The sequence below is a fragment of the Apteryx rowi genome, unplaced genomic scaffold (genome assembly GCF_003343035.1).
Source record: "Apteryx rowi isolate R43461 unplaced genomic scaffold, aptRow1 scaffold_220, whole genome shotgun sequence".
NCBI classification, from domain to species: domain Eukaryota; kingdom Metazoa; phylum Chordata; class Aves; order Apterygiformes; family Apterygidae; genus Apteryx; species Apteryx rowi.
The window spans coordinates 423,790-440,895 of record NW_020448531.1 but is presented as its reverse complement, the minus strand read 5'-3'; the positions used below and the strand labels follow the sequence as shown (position 1 = coordinate 440,895).

Sequence of the window (17,106 nt, the reverse complement as noted above, 5' to 3'; positions counted from 1 at the left end):
AGGATGGGAGAGCAGTCTGGCTACATGCTCAGAGATTGTTCTCTCACATCCTGCATGGAATTCAAAAGGTAAAAAGCAGTTCTGAGTAACATTTTTCAACCAAAAAAACATGAAATTCAATAGCTCCAGAACTGCTGTACTGCAAACACTGAAGAGGTGAGCCATAACTGGAGTGAGAGAGAATGGGGTACATGAAAGCAGCCCCAGGAATATTCATCTGCCTTTTGTCTCTCCTCTCTGGCTGATGTGATGAATGCAATATCTATCCTGAGCCAATGGAAATCAGGATCAGAAAGATCCAGGAGAAGACTGGGCCAGGCTGGCTTGGGTTCAAAGAGAAGTTTATTTTTTCTGGGAGTAAGAGAACAGGGAATTACAAAATGCTATCTTCAAGGAGAACCATGGGCCAGGCAGAAGCTGCAGATGCAGGAACCTGGGAAGGTGAGAGGAATGGACACACACATGTATGTGGGAAGGAAAGAGGAGAGTGGAAAGGGGACAAGCTTAAAGAAAAAAAAAAAAAGGTAAGAAAAGGAGTCAGGCTAGAGACATTTGAAAAACTGCTGTCCATGCTTTCTGGGCTGCAGACTATTAAATCCTCAAAGTTTCTCATAATGTTATAAAAGGTGATATGGTTTCATGCACCACTCACATTCCAGCAGATCGCTAATGCTGTGCAATCTCGTTTGAGACGCCCTGTTCAAGAGCACTAAACCTCTCCGTCCCATTAATGTGGTTTCGCACATCTCGCCACTTCCCTCACTCAAGCCCCAAACTGACCATCATCCATGAATTGAGACTTCTAAAAATACCAAAGCTCCTACTTTCACTACTTATTATATGTATGCACATGTGCACATTTAGTCAAGGGAGAAGTTTTATCCATTTCTGTTATGCCTTTTAACTAAAGATGAAATGTTAACCCAACTCCTACACACAGGAATTAATAGAGTTTTTACAGTCAAGCAAAAGCAGATGGAGATTAGGTTAATTTGCCCAAACACTGCAAATTAGACAGAATAACCAGGATTCTGGATTCTTAGCTCCCAGCTCTCTGCCCTGACCACTGCCACATACAACCAAAGTTTCACTGCCTGTTCGCTGAAGATTTAACGTATGGTCCAGTTCCTCTGAAAGTGCTGTCTGTAGTGAAGGCAACTTGCCTCAAGGAAGAGATTACTCAAAAACTGACAAATTGCTTTAAGTTTTGTGAATATTTCCTAAAGTGATAGAAAGGTTAACCCCTTCCCCCAAGTATTGTTGTTTTAGGGACAGTAAAATAAATTTAGAACATACAGCTGCAACTTTGATTTTTTTTGTTGCTGAAAGACCAACATTTTCAAATGACATGTTGGCATTTCTTAAGTGAAAAATTTTTGTGCTGAATCAACTTTGAAATTTGTTTGAAATGACTCCAAGGTAAATAACCAAAAAAGTTTTAAATCCCAATGTGAAAAAAATTATTATAGCTCAAGAGGAAGATTAGGCAGACAGGTGTCAATTTGCTCTGTGTTTTTTTTCCACCCCCCAAAGCTTTCCAATATTTCAGTTAATTTAGTCTAAACCAATACCTTTTCCACTATCAATTGCAAGTTAGCCATCAAGTCAAGAAAAAAAAAAAAAAATCCTACGATTCACTCAGCTCTTACAGTTAATCACGCTGAGGGCAGAGTTAAGCATCTTGGGGGTACAACAGGCTGCCACAGTATTTCTATGGCAGCACTCCACGACATCCTTTCTGGCCAAGGTCCTTAGCACTAGTAGCCTACACGTATTTATCAGCAGAGTGAATTAGGCCCTTCAGGATGATCAGCCACTGAAAGATAAGCTTATGAGAGTTACCTGCGGGTGACATCTTACTTCTATCTCCCACCCCATCAGTTCTTAAAAAGCTTATAGTGGGGTTTGTGGGAGTTAGCATTGGATCTGTTAAAAAATAAAATTAAAAAAAAAAAAATTAAAAGGTTTCCACCTGGATCCAAGCTATTTATGCGGAAGGATCGTCTTTCCTGTTACTCTGTGTCCTCCTCTAGCGCACAGCCTAAGCCTGGCAGCCTAGCCCACCCCACTGACCTGGAGGGACGGCTTGCCCGCAGGAACACTCTGCGTTCCCCGCACCAAGGGCGGAGGGGTGGCCACAGCACTCCCAGAGGAACCAGCAGGCTGGAAGAGGAAAAACCAGAAAGAAAGCAGACGAGTGTAAGGGTGTAAGCAGAATCACAGAAGCTAAGGGAATAAAAGCGTTTACCTCCTTGCGCCTTAGTAAGAGATTCTTCAAAGACTGTGGTTTTCCCCCACCCCCATCCCTTTCTTCCTCCAAGCATCTAAACATGCGTATTTAAATGAAGACGTTATTAGGCAAGTATAGATAAGATTATATTAAAAAATAAATAAAAGCGCCTATGCACCAAAAGCACAGCAAAGTAGAAATTGATTTTAATAGTCTTGGCTTATAGCCTACTTCAGTCTTATCCATCATTACTATTGGTCGCAACTAACTAAATTCAAGCGTAATATAAAGTGAACAATGTTTAAGGAAAAGATTTCAGATATTAAGAAGTTTAGAATATGCCATTTCACCCTAATTAATTCAAACACCCAAAGTTCACTCGCTCAGCATGCAGCAATGAATTGTGTGAGGCAGGTACTTGCACTGGTTTTAATTCCATCTACTGAAACACGCCAAAGTCCAGAAGAAAGACACCAACAAAACAACCAGAACCAATCAACAAAGATGTACTAATATCCACCTGCAGAGTGAAGCACACTTAAATCTATACCTCGCCCCCCATCACAAAATCCATCAAGTCAGCAACACACGCTGTAAAATAAAATAATTAGTTGCTATTGTTACAGACACTTGAAATTTATCCTGAGTCTTGGCAGCAGTGCGTGGGGGGTTCACACCCCCCTTCTCCTCCCAGCCACCTCTGCTCTTTTCCTACCACCCGCCACCTCCACCCTTTGTGCCAGCATGAACAGCCTAAGGAGGGAGCCAGATCAGGCTACTGATCTGACAGAAAGGTCATCTTTTTGGCTGGGTTAGTTTCCGATAGATCAGTTCTCTCCCCAGCACTGTGCGTGATGGGAGGAGAAGGGAATTCAGCGTGGGAGGGCTGGACCATTCCTTCCAGGGGCTGCCTGGATTTCTGACTGATTAAAGCGTACATCTAACCACAGACTTACTTCACCTGGTAAGACGTGGAATCCAGATTTGGAGTTCTGCCACGCACTATAAAGAATCAGCCATCAACTGCCAGTTCCCAGTGGTTGGGATTCAAACGCTTTAATAAATGTGCTGACAGGTAAAGTTATTTGCAAGAATCTTCTCCAAATGTGTTTAATACTCTCTACACTGCATTAAGGACTGCATGCAGTGTTTAATACTTTGAAGTATATTACATTCATAAATGCATCTAGGTTTCAATAAAAAGGCCTTTGGCTTTTGGACATGGTTGCTAGGACGACTGTCCTGTCATTTGGTTCGGACAAAACAAAACCAAAACACAAAAGAAGAACCACACAAAAATGAATCATTAACAGGATAAGACCCCACAAACTTCATGAAGATTTTATGAAAAGTGAGATGTGTTTTATCTGAAAGCTATGATATACTCTGTAGGTTGGTTATGGCAACTGCCATAGTTGCTCTTCTTTTTTCCCATTCCAAAAGACAAGATGATAAATATCTGTAGGAAAATAAATACCTTCTGAGTAGTGGTCTCCTTCTGGATTTGACTTTGCCGTAACTTTTTCAATAAAACAAGCTTTGCTTCTTCTAACCGTAACTCTTCTTTTAGTTGCTTAATCATTCTCTCACGCTCCTCTGGACTGCTTTTCTGCAGGGCCAGTTAAGGCAATACAGGATGGGAAAAAAGGGAGGGGGAAGAGGCAAAAAGATAGATACCATACAAGTTATGACAAGAACTTACAGCAGTGTAATTGTCACGTATGTCTTAATATCACTGATATGCCTGCAATATGTGGGCATAAAAACTATAGAAGAACTATAGAGAAAGAACTCTTAAAGGCAAAAAGACTTTCAAGAGTTCTTCACTAGTAAAGTGAGTAAACAAAGTAAAATGAAGTCTCAGACAACAAATCTGCATTGGGCCATGCTGCATAAGGAATACTGCATCCACAATATAAACTTCACTAAAAAGGCAATTCTGGAAAAGGTGCAGTTTAGAAAGATATAAAATTTAAGGAGGTAGGAGCCAAAAAAGAGGAGGGGAGGGGGCATCGGTCTTTAGCACAGCTTTAAGATTCCCTGCTTGCAAATCAATCTTAGTGAAGCCATATATCCACCTGACACTGATCGCAGATACACCTGCAGGAACAACTGTGCCATCTCTAGACGGCACAATCTAAAGTTGTGTCAAGCCATGCAGACTCACCATGAGCGCCTCTGTGTTGGTCTCTTTTAATGCTATTTTTGTTAAACCATTCATTCTAGGGCTAGAAGGTTCATTGTCTGATAACACTATAACATCCGGGGAGGGTACTCTCTTCTCTCTCTTTATTTCACTGTAAATCAAAAGAAAAAGCAGAGAGAATGAGTTAATAAACAGACAAACTACTTCACACCGCATTGAAAGTAATGTTATTTAGAAGCTCCTGATAAGATTAATCTTGAATCTCTTAAATTCTGCACGTTTGACATGAATGAAGTTGATCAACGTTCACTTTTGCTGTGAATATTAAACTTACAATTACAAAAGCATGTCATTAGTCAAGATGCAGCTACAATAAACAGGACTGGTGATTCTCTCAGATTAGAAGCTTTGCGCCAGCCATTCCACCTCACATCAGCGGCATGGTCTTCTGGGAGCAGCAGCTTTGCTTGTACCGGGGGAAGCCCATCCACCCACCCATCCGTATTCCACAGCCAGCCGGTTCACTTACTGCTTCTTCTCCTTATGTGCTGAAAGCCGAAAAGCTAATCCCAGCCTCTTTTTCTTTTCCTAATGCAAGTGTTTGTAAATTGTGACCTTCTCCCACAAAAGTTATTTATCAGAATCTTAATGAAACACAAGCAATTCATGTATGCCACACTTGCATAAGTTTAAGTACTTAATGACATAATCTTCTTTCTACACCAACACTAACAGATTCTTTTCTTTTCTGTTACTTACCAGTAGAAGCCCATTACAGTCAACACACAGATACACACATCTGCGAAACTTTACTGAAAACTGCTGAAACACTTCCAGATGGATATTGATTTTGACCTTTTATTTGGCTTTAATGCTCAGTGTCTTGAGAGATGGCTGCATCTTGCACATGATTTCTGGACAGTGAATCACCTCTCAACTCTATCGCGCACGATTATCATACCAGAGCAATGTTTTGAACTACACGAACCAGAAGGGACAGAGACAACGTGATTTCACAGACTACAGCACCATTCTTTCTGCTGGATAGTTTTACTGGACATTTGGTAGCTGTCCTTCTGGCTTCAGACATCCAGCACAGGTCATTTTCTGAGAAAATTATGAATGGAAGCTGAAGTGAAGAGTAGATGATCTTTGAGCCTTTGATGCTAAGACTTGGGATTTCAAACTATAAAGCGTAAGTATTTCAGAACAATGTTGGTGGCACGTGAGAACCAAGAGATTTAACAAGYGTTTTACAGGAACAGGACAGCATGGCCTCCTGCGCTGCCCGGGAAACAAGGAGAGGGCCTGTTACAGATTCAACACCCAGGAATTTTAGGACACTATATCGCATATAATTATTTTTTCTTGCAACCCAAAAACAGAAGTAACAACAATAAAGTTAGTAGTGAGAAACTTGTAAATGAGAAACTTTCAGCAGGTTATGCATTAGATAAAATTCTTTTAAAAAATTCTATAAGCAAGATTAAGAAGATATGTAATCACCTATTAGAACTCATACAGAAAAGAACAGAATGAGCTAATGCATAACTAAGAGTGTCTTATATTATTCACGAAGAGGAGATGTGCCATGTGTTTTATTTTTAAACATCAGGCAATTACTTCTTAACTCTAGAAATAATCCAATGATAATAATAATAAAAAAAAAAATCAGAGAGGTCATCTTTTTTACTGATGCAAACAGTAGTCATGCTGAGTAATATCACTGAGAAGTTGTGCACCCCGATAAACCTTGCAAAACATACACTTTCAGTAAAAACTCATGCCAGGTCAATCAGTATTCTGGACACTGCAAAAACAGTACTARATATTGCAGCAATTAGCTTTTTTAGTACAATTCCCCTGTTAGTGAAAAATAAAGGAAAAGGTAGAGAAGTGTCCTCTAGAGGGCACAACGAGCCAGTAAACTCGAGTCATTTAAACTCTAAGGAGGTTTCAAAAATAACAGTGGCACAGGTGAAATACTTCAAGCTTTTACTCCATCTTAATGCACCAAACTGGCCCAAGTGGTTCTTAACAGGGGCCTAACTGGGTCAGACCAAGTTCCAGCTAACTTGGTCTTCTTTTCCTGAAAGCAGTCAACAGCAGGGCTTTAGGGAAAGCATTCAGGTATGRAGCCAGCCCCTTCTGGATCCCTTTCAGACAACAGCTGGAGGTTCTTAATATGAAGGACCAAGATATAAGTGGAGTCACTTCACTTGCTTTCCTTCCTCCCACTTTTGTTTAGGTTACACCCCTCCCATGAAAAGCAAGTTACATTACCTAAAAAACCATGAGATTCATGTAACTGTGGGGATTTGAGCAGACAGCGCTTGGAACCTAAACCAACACATTTTTGAAACGCAAAGGATCTTTTCATCAGCTCCACCCTTTAAATAGTTTCTACCTCTGCAGGGAGTAAAACTGCAAAGAGCTACGGAGCCGATACATCATAACTGGATTATATCCACAAATACAATGCTAGCTGGCGCTATGAAGATTTTATTCAGCTACGGACTACGCGGCTAAACGCTGCAGTTTGGGAATTCTTTGTGCCCACTCCGCAAAGTCACAAGCTCCCGCCACGCGGTCCGGTAAAGCGACAGCAGTCGCTACGTCCTCAGCGTCTGCAGCCGTGCAAGAGATCAGCGAAACTTCGGAGCCGCTAACCGGGCCGCCACAAATTCCCCCGCGGGAGCCCATCGGCCAGCGTTGGCGACAAGCCCCCCGCTCCAGGGCCGCGGGACCCCGCGCTCCGCGCTGCGGCCAAGGACGATGCTTCCCCCAGCCTCGCCGAGGGGGCCCGACCAGGCCGCTCTTCCCAAACTTTGCCGGAGCCGCCTGGGAGAACCAAGGATTTTTAAACTGCTGGCGGGAGGCGATGGGCAACAGTCGAAGCCTCCTGCTTCGGGGGCGGCGGAGGCCGAGGCGGTGGGTGCCCGTGTCGCCCCCCCCCGGCACCACGCTGCTCCCTTCCTCTCGGCTCCGGGGCCCCCGCGCCGGGTCACGTGGCACGCCGGTCACGTGACCCGCCACGGCGAAAACCATGGCAACGGCCAGTCCCAGCCGGTGGTGCCCGGCCTTCATTTTGTGAGGTGAGGTCAGGCTCAGGTGCCGCGAGAAAATGGAGCGGGCCGGGCCCGGGGGGCGCGCGCCAAGGGGCCGCCGGGCGTTTTTCCAAAAGCGCGGAGAAACGGCAATAAAAGCCACGAGAGTCACCGGTTTGCTGTGTGGATTCCTCATCCCCTTTTTTTTCCTTTTTTTTTTTTTTTTTTTTTGGAGACAAGAAGACACTTGACAACTCTCAGCCTCTGCCTCCTGCGTTTTCAAGATACTACAGGGAGGGGAGAAAGCAAAAAAAAAAAACAAAAACAGAAAAACCTCAAACACCCCAAATCCATACAGCTTAATCGTGAACTAGTCAAACAACATATGTTGGTAGAAAATGACAAAACACCTGAAGCAAAACGTACTCGACAAGAGTTTGCATTCATCAGTGATTTGAATACTGCATCTTTGGGAGGGAAAAGAAAAGATCTGATGACAAGATTAAGACGGTGCAATGAGCACCCATCAGAGTCCTTGAGAAAACCTGGAATTTCATGGTTAAAGAAACAGATCGAACAGGCGGATACGGCAGAACAGCCGCCGCTCCCAGCCCCAGGAACCGCTCCCAACGCCTCTCTGGGCACCCAGCCGAGGGCAAACGAACCCCAAACCGGGATGGGAATCAGTGGGCCTGCCCCAAACGAAGGGGCCATTGGGCATTACCGCATTCAGAGGCTTCCTGGAACCCATACGATTTCTCTGTTTTTCAAGATACATTACAATATTCCTGACAGGTACATTGTAATGTGCCAGTGTAATAGAAGCTGCATTAGAAACCACTTCAGTCAGAGTTTTCATATAAATATATAAAATACACACACACACACACACACACATATATAATCTCAAATAAGACTATCGCTCTCAAATTTCTCTACAAAGCACAAAACGCAGCTAAGAACGGCGCACGTTTGCTTTGATTCTCCAAGTTCTCCTACCGAGTCTACGAAACCGTCACTATTTATCCACACACCGACAGCAAAAACAACCAAGCTGCTCACGTTTCACAACTTACTACGTAGCCTACTGCATTCTCCATAAAAGCAGTAAGCAGTCAGATCTGTATCTAGGACCATCTACCACCTACACCAACGAGTGGTTTTGAGTCTGTTGACATGAGACCTCACAGAGAAAATCCTTCCTGTGGGGGGGGGGAGGGGGAAGAGTCATTTATTTATCTATTTATGAAAAAAGCAACACGTACTGACCACAGCATCAGTCAATCCACCTTCAGTGCCCTGCAGCATGACCAACTGCCCAGCGGCTGAGGTGGCATAAGACTGAACTACAGAAACACTGACCAGATCTCTGCAAAAGAATCTTCCTTCAGAAAGAAGTYTGCTGTATTCTTTTGTTACCCTGTGCATAAAGCAAGAAATTCAAAACAGATGTTTCAGAACAAGGGCAAACAATGGAAGCATCACCACTTGCAGAAAAATACTGCCACCAGCAGTTAATAATTTGGGATAGCTGCCCTGATGCTATGACCTTTATCCCCTGAAGCCATCAGGCATATCCTTTAGCTAAATAAAGACATAGTTTTATTATGTGCCCTTCAGCTTTTATACGTGTTGCTGTCTCAATCACTTGGACTCGATGCTAGAAGTCAAAAGCAGAGTTGCTGCCTAGCAGCATACGTATTTAAGCATCATGACAAAAAAATACAATTTAATAGAGACCTTGAAGAAAGAATCCAACGCAGACCTCCTAAGTCACTAAGGACCCTCAGAAAGAGTTCATGCTTCCTCTAATACTCTATTTAAAACCTTAGATCACAGAACAGATGTATCATGCTATTCGGTAGTCYTCCTCGGTATCTTGAAGCATCCTCACTCCTCTAGGAATTTAGAGCAGAACAACTATTCCAAAAATGCCCCAAAGCAAAAAACAAACAAAAAAACAACAACAAAAAAACCTCTCCCCTAAAGACACTGTACATTTATTTATTTTTTGATTTGAAGGAAAAGGGGTCATCCAGTTCAAGAGACCTCAGGTGGCTGAACCCATCCTTAGAGGTTTGCGTCCATTTAGGTGGGACAGAAGGAAGACTAATTAAACTTTTGTCTTGAAGATGATGCATCTGAGGCCTAAAGTATCTCAGGATGGACTCAACTGTTGTAACAGATTCACCTTCCTATGAGGCAGGAGTCTAGATCAAGTATGAATAAGAAAGAAAAAGTTACAGACTTGCACTAAAAAGAAAAAAAGGTGAGAAAACCCAGGAACTGCTGGCTCAAGCTGACAGCATCAGAGATACGCAGTGACATTAACCGAGGGACTCAAGGATTTCAGCAAGCTGCCTTTCCATTCCTTCATGCCAATCCAGAAACACAACCCAAAAATAAGCTTCCTTTCACAGACCAGATCTTATTCATGCTCTAAAATGCCCTTTTGGTTACTTTTTCAAAAAGGTGAGAAAAATAAAATCAGTGATGCTCATTTGATGAAAGTTACAAACTACTGATCTGAAACATGAGATTCCACGTTTCGGAGCAAGACACCCGCAGAGCCTAATCTTGTGATATCCCAACATATCCTGTCCATCCACAGGTAACCGAAGGAAGCACCAGAACTGTCACTCAGACTAAAGCTTCATCTACATGAGCAAATAAGGAACAGTTTTACTTCAGTCCATTCAAAAGTCCCTTGAATACTGTCATCCAAAAATATTTGACAAGGAAGGAGGACAAACAAGGGAAGAAAAGCAATGGTGGGGTAGATTTTCTGGAGATGTTTTATCTACATGAATCAAAGAAGTTGTGACGGATCTAGAGACTGTGGTATGACACTGAAGCAAAAGAGATTTCATTCCTTCCTTTGCACCTAACGGAATGAGATTTTATTAAACTATATCTGCATTTAAAATAAAATATCAGAACTCCACAAGAAACTTTGGCATCAAATTTCTTATAACATCCCTTAACAGAACACACACATAATGAGGTATTAGATAAAACATACATAAGCTGAAAAGGAGATCTAAAATATGGGGCTGTACCACATTCCCAGTTTCATTAATGGGTAAAGATCCTATTACTCTTTATTGGCACCAAGGTAACGCTGATCACAGTTAATTCCAGTAAACTGGAGAGTTCGGTTAGCCAGAAACTGCACCATGATGTGTTTAAGAACATGGTAGAATTCCAGAGCTCAAATCCAATATTCAATCAATTCAAATCAAATATTTGTCCAGATTAAAAACAAAAAAACAACACACAACAAAAAAAACACACTCAGAATCCCTCAAAGCACTGAAATTTAGCATCCAGACCCTAATAAGAAAATTTAGAGCACAGCCACTAGGCCAACTTTTAATACAAGTTGTTTTGAAATTGTAAGAAAGTTATTTTTAATTGCATTGTACAACAAAAGGACAACATGATTATTCTGAGCTTCCAGAGCAATGCAACATTCCCCAAGCACACAAATCATAACCAGCAAGACCTAAAATTAAAGGGAAAAAAGAGTTCAGATAGATTATTTGTCTGAAAGCCCTGACTGTAAAGACAGCTTACAAATTCTCCACTCATCTTTCCTGGCAGTTTTCATTTAAGCAAACAAGCAGTGGCTTAAGTCAAACCAGTTCACATATAATTTCAAGAAGCAGGAGCTTAAAGCAGTGGGTATATTTGATATGTGCCTGTAACAGACAGGAGACAATAGACGGGTGCAAGCATTCTTTGTGGAAAACAAACCAAATATTTCAAATGCAGACTTTTTGGCTTATCATACTTCTATTTTTAATTGGAAGAAAAAATATTCTACAAGAAAATCCAGACTGTAGCTTAATGTGAGAAGAACACATAATCCCTGTGCTGGCCTGGGGTGAGTTACTGTTATTATTGTTATTTTTAAATAAGAGCCCACCTGATACAGAATCTTGGGAATCATTTCTGTTAATCAACCAACCTTAAATTGTTTTAGATCAAGCTACAATTAATATAGATAAGATAGTTTACATGAAAACTTACCACTCTTGGCAAATAGAGAAAATACAGGAATAATAGCAAGATGTTCAACTGCTTAACAAGTTTCAGTTCACTTTAGGGGGCACATGTTCAGTCTAAGACTGTTGACAATATAAAACAAAAACTGGGGAGAGCTATGTAACACCACTGTGCAAACTTTGGATACTCCAAGCTAACAAGCCAAATAGCCTCACAGCCACCTTAATAGAAGCACTGCTCACAGCTGTCAGGTAACAATAGCCAACTTTTGTATTTACATTTTACTAAAAATATCACTATTGTCATCAGGTTTGTATGCTGCAACAAAACCATTTTCTTATTCTCACTCCCCTTTCTTGCATCACTGAGAAGTCTTTGTTTTTAATACTATAAAATGAAATATATTTGAAGGTGACATATTTGGGAGAGTTACTGTAATTTCGAAAAAAAAATATTGCAAGTTGGTTTAAGACAGCCCAGTGCAACCAGCAAGTGCAACATAGCTACTCACAGGGTTAACTAGCACCCTTGTCTGCAACCCCTTCCMCCCCCCCCCCCCACTAAATTATAAACAAGGTTTTCCTAGAATTGGGATAACCTTACACTGCTCCTGAAGGATCCTGACACTTGAGCTCCAGAACAGGGGACAATTTGTCCTCACAGACAAGTTCGGAGACAGCAGCTCCTGTTCAGATAACCATTTATATCATTGTGACCAGGGATCGTTTGTGGCCTCTGTCAAAACTTACGATGAGTACACCAGAAGTCATGAGTTTAGCAGTACCACACACACAATTAGTTTATTTTGTCCGATTCAGGAAATACTATTAAAAAAAAAATCTTAAAAAAATTGTCAGAATGTGTATTATATGCCTACATTAGATGAAGAGTGCTGAATCTGAAGGGCAATAAATGCAACGTGATAGAGAAGGCAGCACAATCCAAGAAAGGCTTCGCCAGAAGCGTCACCCTCAGACTGGTATTACATTTGCCCTGCATTGAACCCATACATTTAAGGGCAAGGAAAGAGAAAAAGTGAGATAAAGGACAGAAGAAAGAAAACAACTTGAGAGAGTTAGAAGATGGCAGGATTCAACCAAGTTTTGCCAAATGCTCTTTCTTTCTAGCACCCATATTGATGTAAATCAATATATTCACACAAGCAAGATGATTTACATTATGCTCTTCTCCCATTCCACTGCAAGTGATGCATGTTCTTATCAACAGAGGAGGACTCCCTCCTTCCTCCCATCCCTTCTCTGTAGCAGCTCTAGTATAATTGCACATCAGCATAGCTAGTTCTGAGTGTTGCAAAAATGCCATGTAGAGGAGCAAGATTTTGGTTTGGCCTTGTGTGACCTCTCAAAGACTTCTACCACTACAGACGTCCTTCTGTTTCTTCTGGCATCAGAAGATGTGCTCAAACCAAATACTATTTTTAACTTTAATTTCAAGGTCTAGAAAGAGAATTAAAAGAAACTTTTTTCTGGTGAGTTTAATACAGAGATATTGCCAAGTTCATATTTCAAATCTTGAAAAATCAACTGATTTCAGAGAGATTATCCATTCAACCAGCTTTACATCAGCTAAACTGTGATTATTGCTAGGCTCCCTTTTCCAAGGAAAATATTATGTTTCCAGTTCTAAAAGCATTAAGGAAGTTTAAAAGCCAAAACACCATACATCACTAAGCATGAATTTATCCAACCGAGAAGTTTGTAGCAATTCAGGCATTTTAAGCAACAGATCTTTTTCATCTCTTCAGAAAATCAGTTCAACTGCTTTAAAGACACAGTCTTATGAAAGCTGCAAGCTAAATTCCTCTAAAGATCAAAGGTCTGGAAAGGTAAGTCCCACACTTGGGGGAAAAAAAAAATCCTTATGAAGTTAAGATTCTCCTCCCCTACAATGCCAATTTTATTCTTATATATGCAAGAGATCAGATTCATTCAGAGACAAGTTTCTTCTGTATCACCAGCATCTTAAGAGTCAGATTTCATTCGCTTGGAGATATTTGCATCTTAAGGTTGGTATGCAGTGCAGGGCCACATTTATGCTCCAGGAGTGGAAACATGCGCTGAAAAACCAATGGCATCACCACCAAGCGGGAGCAGAGCACCAGAGCCTGGGAATCAGCTGTGGTACTTGCAGAAATTGGCAGAATTTCTGGTTCATTCTTCGTCAGTTGAGAAGACCCACAATTCAAATCCTCAATATTAAGAGCTTTATACACATATATACTATTAAAGGTGTTCTAACTTAGAAACAGTAACCCAAGAGAGGATCCACAGCCTCATGAAATTCTTAATTAAATTTAGTTTGGTTAACTTCAGTGGACATGGGATCAGACGCCTCTTACACAAGAATATTTTTTGTGTAGGGAAACATTCTTCTCCCCTCTTGTAGAAACTAAATACAACAATATCCTATTACCACCTGAAATAAGAACACTGTAGAGAGAGAGGATGTTCTCTCTTCTAATCTAAATAGATGTTTTTGCTCCAGATGCTTTCTGGGAAGTTGGGCATATATCCTTTTGTTCATCATCCCATCTGTGGATCTTACAATACAACAGAGTAGGAACACTCGCACACATTGCGAGAATATTATAAATGTGCCCTTATGAATTCATGAAGGGAACATGCATGCAGGGGCAGGTACTGTAACAAGAATGTAGTAGTCTAATTTATTAGATTTCTGTATGATTGATCTTTTTAAGATATTCTTCCAAAAAAGGAGTATGCATACCTGTGTTAATTAGCAAGCAGTGATTATGCCAAAAGACATCTTAAGAGATTTACTCCTAGTCATGCAACTCTGACATGGAAGTCAACCTCCTGTTACCCCAATTAATTAATTCTGTATAAGACAGGTAAGTACATCTTAAATATCTCCTTGAGCAACTTTTTTAATTGCCCCTTTGGCAGAAGGTTTAGGAAGAAAGCTGAAAACTATCACCTTCCCTYAATCAAATTGATGGAAAAGGTCTCGTTTTACATGTATTGAAGCAATAGTTGGATAAAGTAATATGGCTCTTGCAGCCCTAAAATATTTTTTTAAAAGAGCATCAAAAGTAAAGAGTAGGAAAAGTTTAGAGATTAATTGCCATTAAACAGCAATAATCCTCCCAATAATCCCTGCATAGTTGATGAGAAAACTCACATTTTCAGTTTTACACCTCAAATCTGTACTTTTGTAGTACTTTATATTCAAGTAAATATAGATTTATTGCTTTGAGAACTTTAACTATTTAACCCATTTCAGACCAAAAGGCAAGTCTCTCAAATCTTATGTATTACTCTGACATCAGTTGGTGTCAAAACCAGGAATAAACCAGGCTTCTAGACTTTGTTCAGTACTGTGACCACTAGAGCTTAATGCACTGTAAATTAGAAGTTAAGACCTTGAAGAGTCAACATCATGTTGACAAATTGTTTTAAAATCTTGGTACAGATAGAATCTGGGTTAGAAATATGGTGGAAGATCTGGAACCTGGCTTTTAAGTGACACTCTTAAATCTGTAAACCAGAAGGACCTGATTCACTTGTGTATTTCAAATACAAGTCAAAGGAAAAGCCTTACATTTTTGTAGAAACAAGATTTTCCCAAACTGATCACCAATTTTGAATGTTCATGCTTTCAGATGTCAAAATTCAGAAATCTTAGAGGCCTGACTTTCAAATAAGTATGAAGAATTTGTCTTATAAAAGTTGGACTTATTCATACATGCTGCTCTGTCATGTGTTAGATGATCATAACCTGTTATTTTCCTTATATGACGCCTCAAATTTTTTTTAAAGTCTTCCTAAAGTGCATCCACTTTGTAACTTCTACATTTTTCTGTTCAAAACCATATTTCTTTACTCAACTGCTCATCACAGCCGCTACTGCTGTCAAAGCTTGTGAGAAGAAAAATGAGTAACAAAGTTATAGAGAACAAGTTGTTGAATGTCAAGCAGCCAAAGCTGCAACATACACCTAAACTTTTAATTCTACTTTTAAGACGCAGAGAACTCATTTCTAGTGCCATTTCACCACATTTACTGTGCAGGTATCCCAAACACTATAGTGCAGCTGCAGCATCTAGGTTCCAACTCACCTTTTTGAGGTACTCATGTCCACGGGTTCATCGCCTGTCTGAACCTCTACTTTAATGGTTGCTTTCACTTCTCCACCTTTTAATAATCCTTGCACTTTTCCAGCTCCAGGATCTGTTTTTATTTTCATGTCACCTTCAGCATTTATATCTGTTCCTAATAGTCCTTTCTCCATTTTTATTTTTTTACTGTCCACATCGTTATGCGTTATCTCACGTTCTAATGCTCGTTTCTGACTTCGTGTCCTGCATGCTTCCTCTGTCATTGTGAGACTCTGGAGAAAGAGGAGACACAAATGAGTTAAGAGCATTGAAAAAAGTAAGTTGGACAAAACACCTTAATTTCAAAACAGGGCAAAGTACAGCGGTTACTGCACAAGAAGCTCAGAAAGAGCAGTAACAGTTTTGCCAGTATGTTCACTTACCCTATCTTCAAAATACATCTCAGTCTGAAGTTATTAAGCACTGAGCATCCACTGTACCTACACTTTTTATGTTAAGCAAAAAAAAAAACCAAACCCAACAACAACAAAAAAAGCAAAGCAAAACAAAAACACACACATGCACCCAAACCCCACTAAGTACAAACTAGAAGCATGAAGGATAAAGAAAACCTGTATTAGAGTCCAGGAGAATATACAAACCCACACGATTAAAAAGTTTGGATCGTTACCAAAAAGCAGGAAGAATGTATGTATTTGTCTCATATGCAAATAAAAGTAATTACAAAATCCTAGATCAGAATCTCTCTGGGAGTTCTGCCATGTATTTCTTAGGACTATGCCTGATTGCAAGTTTCAGAAATCAGATGTTACGGGGAAAAGGACCACCACACCCTGAGTGAAGAGAGTCTTCCATATTTCTTTACAGCCTGCCACGAGACATTAAGGCACTGCCATTGTAATATCCAAGTTGATACTTTCTTCCCTCCTAATGAATGAGCCAGGCTTTTCCAGGGCTGCACAGGAAGTGCTCAACTCCTGTGGGATCACGGTTAACTCCCTGCATGCCAGGGGCGCACAAAGTTTGGCGGCGGGCGAGCTTTGCCATCTCTGCCTGCCCTCCTCTACCTGCGGACGCGCGCACCGGACCAGGAGCTGAGTCAGGCTTTGATCCCATGACATCACTGGGCTCCACATGACCCTTCCCAGGATGCAGCCTGCGAGACAAAGCACTTTCCAGAAACCAGTCTGCGCCGGCTGCCGGCAACCCGGCGCGGGGTTAACCCTGCAGCCGGGCCGAGCGCCGCCGGGCCGGGCCGGGCCGGCGCAGCCCGTCCGTCCGTCCATCCGGAGAGCATCCGCCCCGAGAGCGGAGCATCGCTGCAGCCCCGGAGCATCGCTGCGCCCGGGTCCCCGCTGCACCCGGACCACACGCTTCCAGCGGGGGGTGCAACATCACCCCCCGCAAAAAAAAAGTTTCTCCCATCCCAGATTTTTTTYCCCCCCCTCCTTCTTTCCAAATAAATGGATTTCAAGAGTAAGGCCAACACACAATAGTTGGACGAAGTCTTTGAAATGTTTTTAGCAGCGCACGACTAACGTAATTACGCAACATCGCTAACCTCTGCTTCTCCCTC

The 17,106-nt window shown here is 41.3% G+C and overlaps 1 protein-coding gene across 4 annotated transcripts in view; it reads right to left on the bottom strand.

Annotated features, from left to right (window-relative positions):
- Positions 1-17,106, bottom strand: part of GATAD2A (GATA zinc finger domain containing 2A) — a 55,359-nt gene that overhangs the window by 10,095 nt on the left and 28,158 nt on the right. For 3 of the 4 annotated variants that reach the window (XM_026064798.1, XM_026064797.1, XM_026064796.1), the window contains 4 exons: positions 15,531-15,802; positions 4,398-4,527; positions 3,708-3,839; positions 2,074-2,163 (listed from right to left, as the gene is read on the bottom strand). In XM_026064798.1, coding sequence (XP_025920583.1) covers positions 2,074-2,163; positions 3,708-3,839; positions 4,398-4,527; positions 15,531-15,793 — 615 coding nt within the window. In that variant the 5' untranslated portion in view covers positions 15,794-15,802. The remainder of the gene's footprint in view (positions 1-2,073; positions 2,164-3,707; positions 3,840-4,397; positions 4,528-15,530; positions 15,803-17,106) is intronic. The other variant, XM_026064799.1, reaches the window with a different exon arrangement.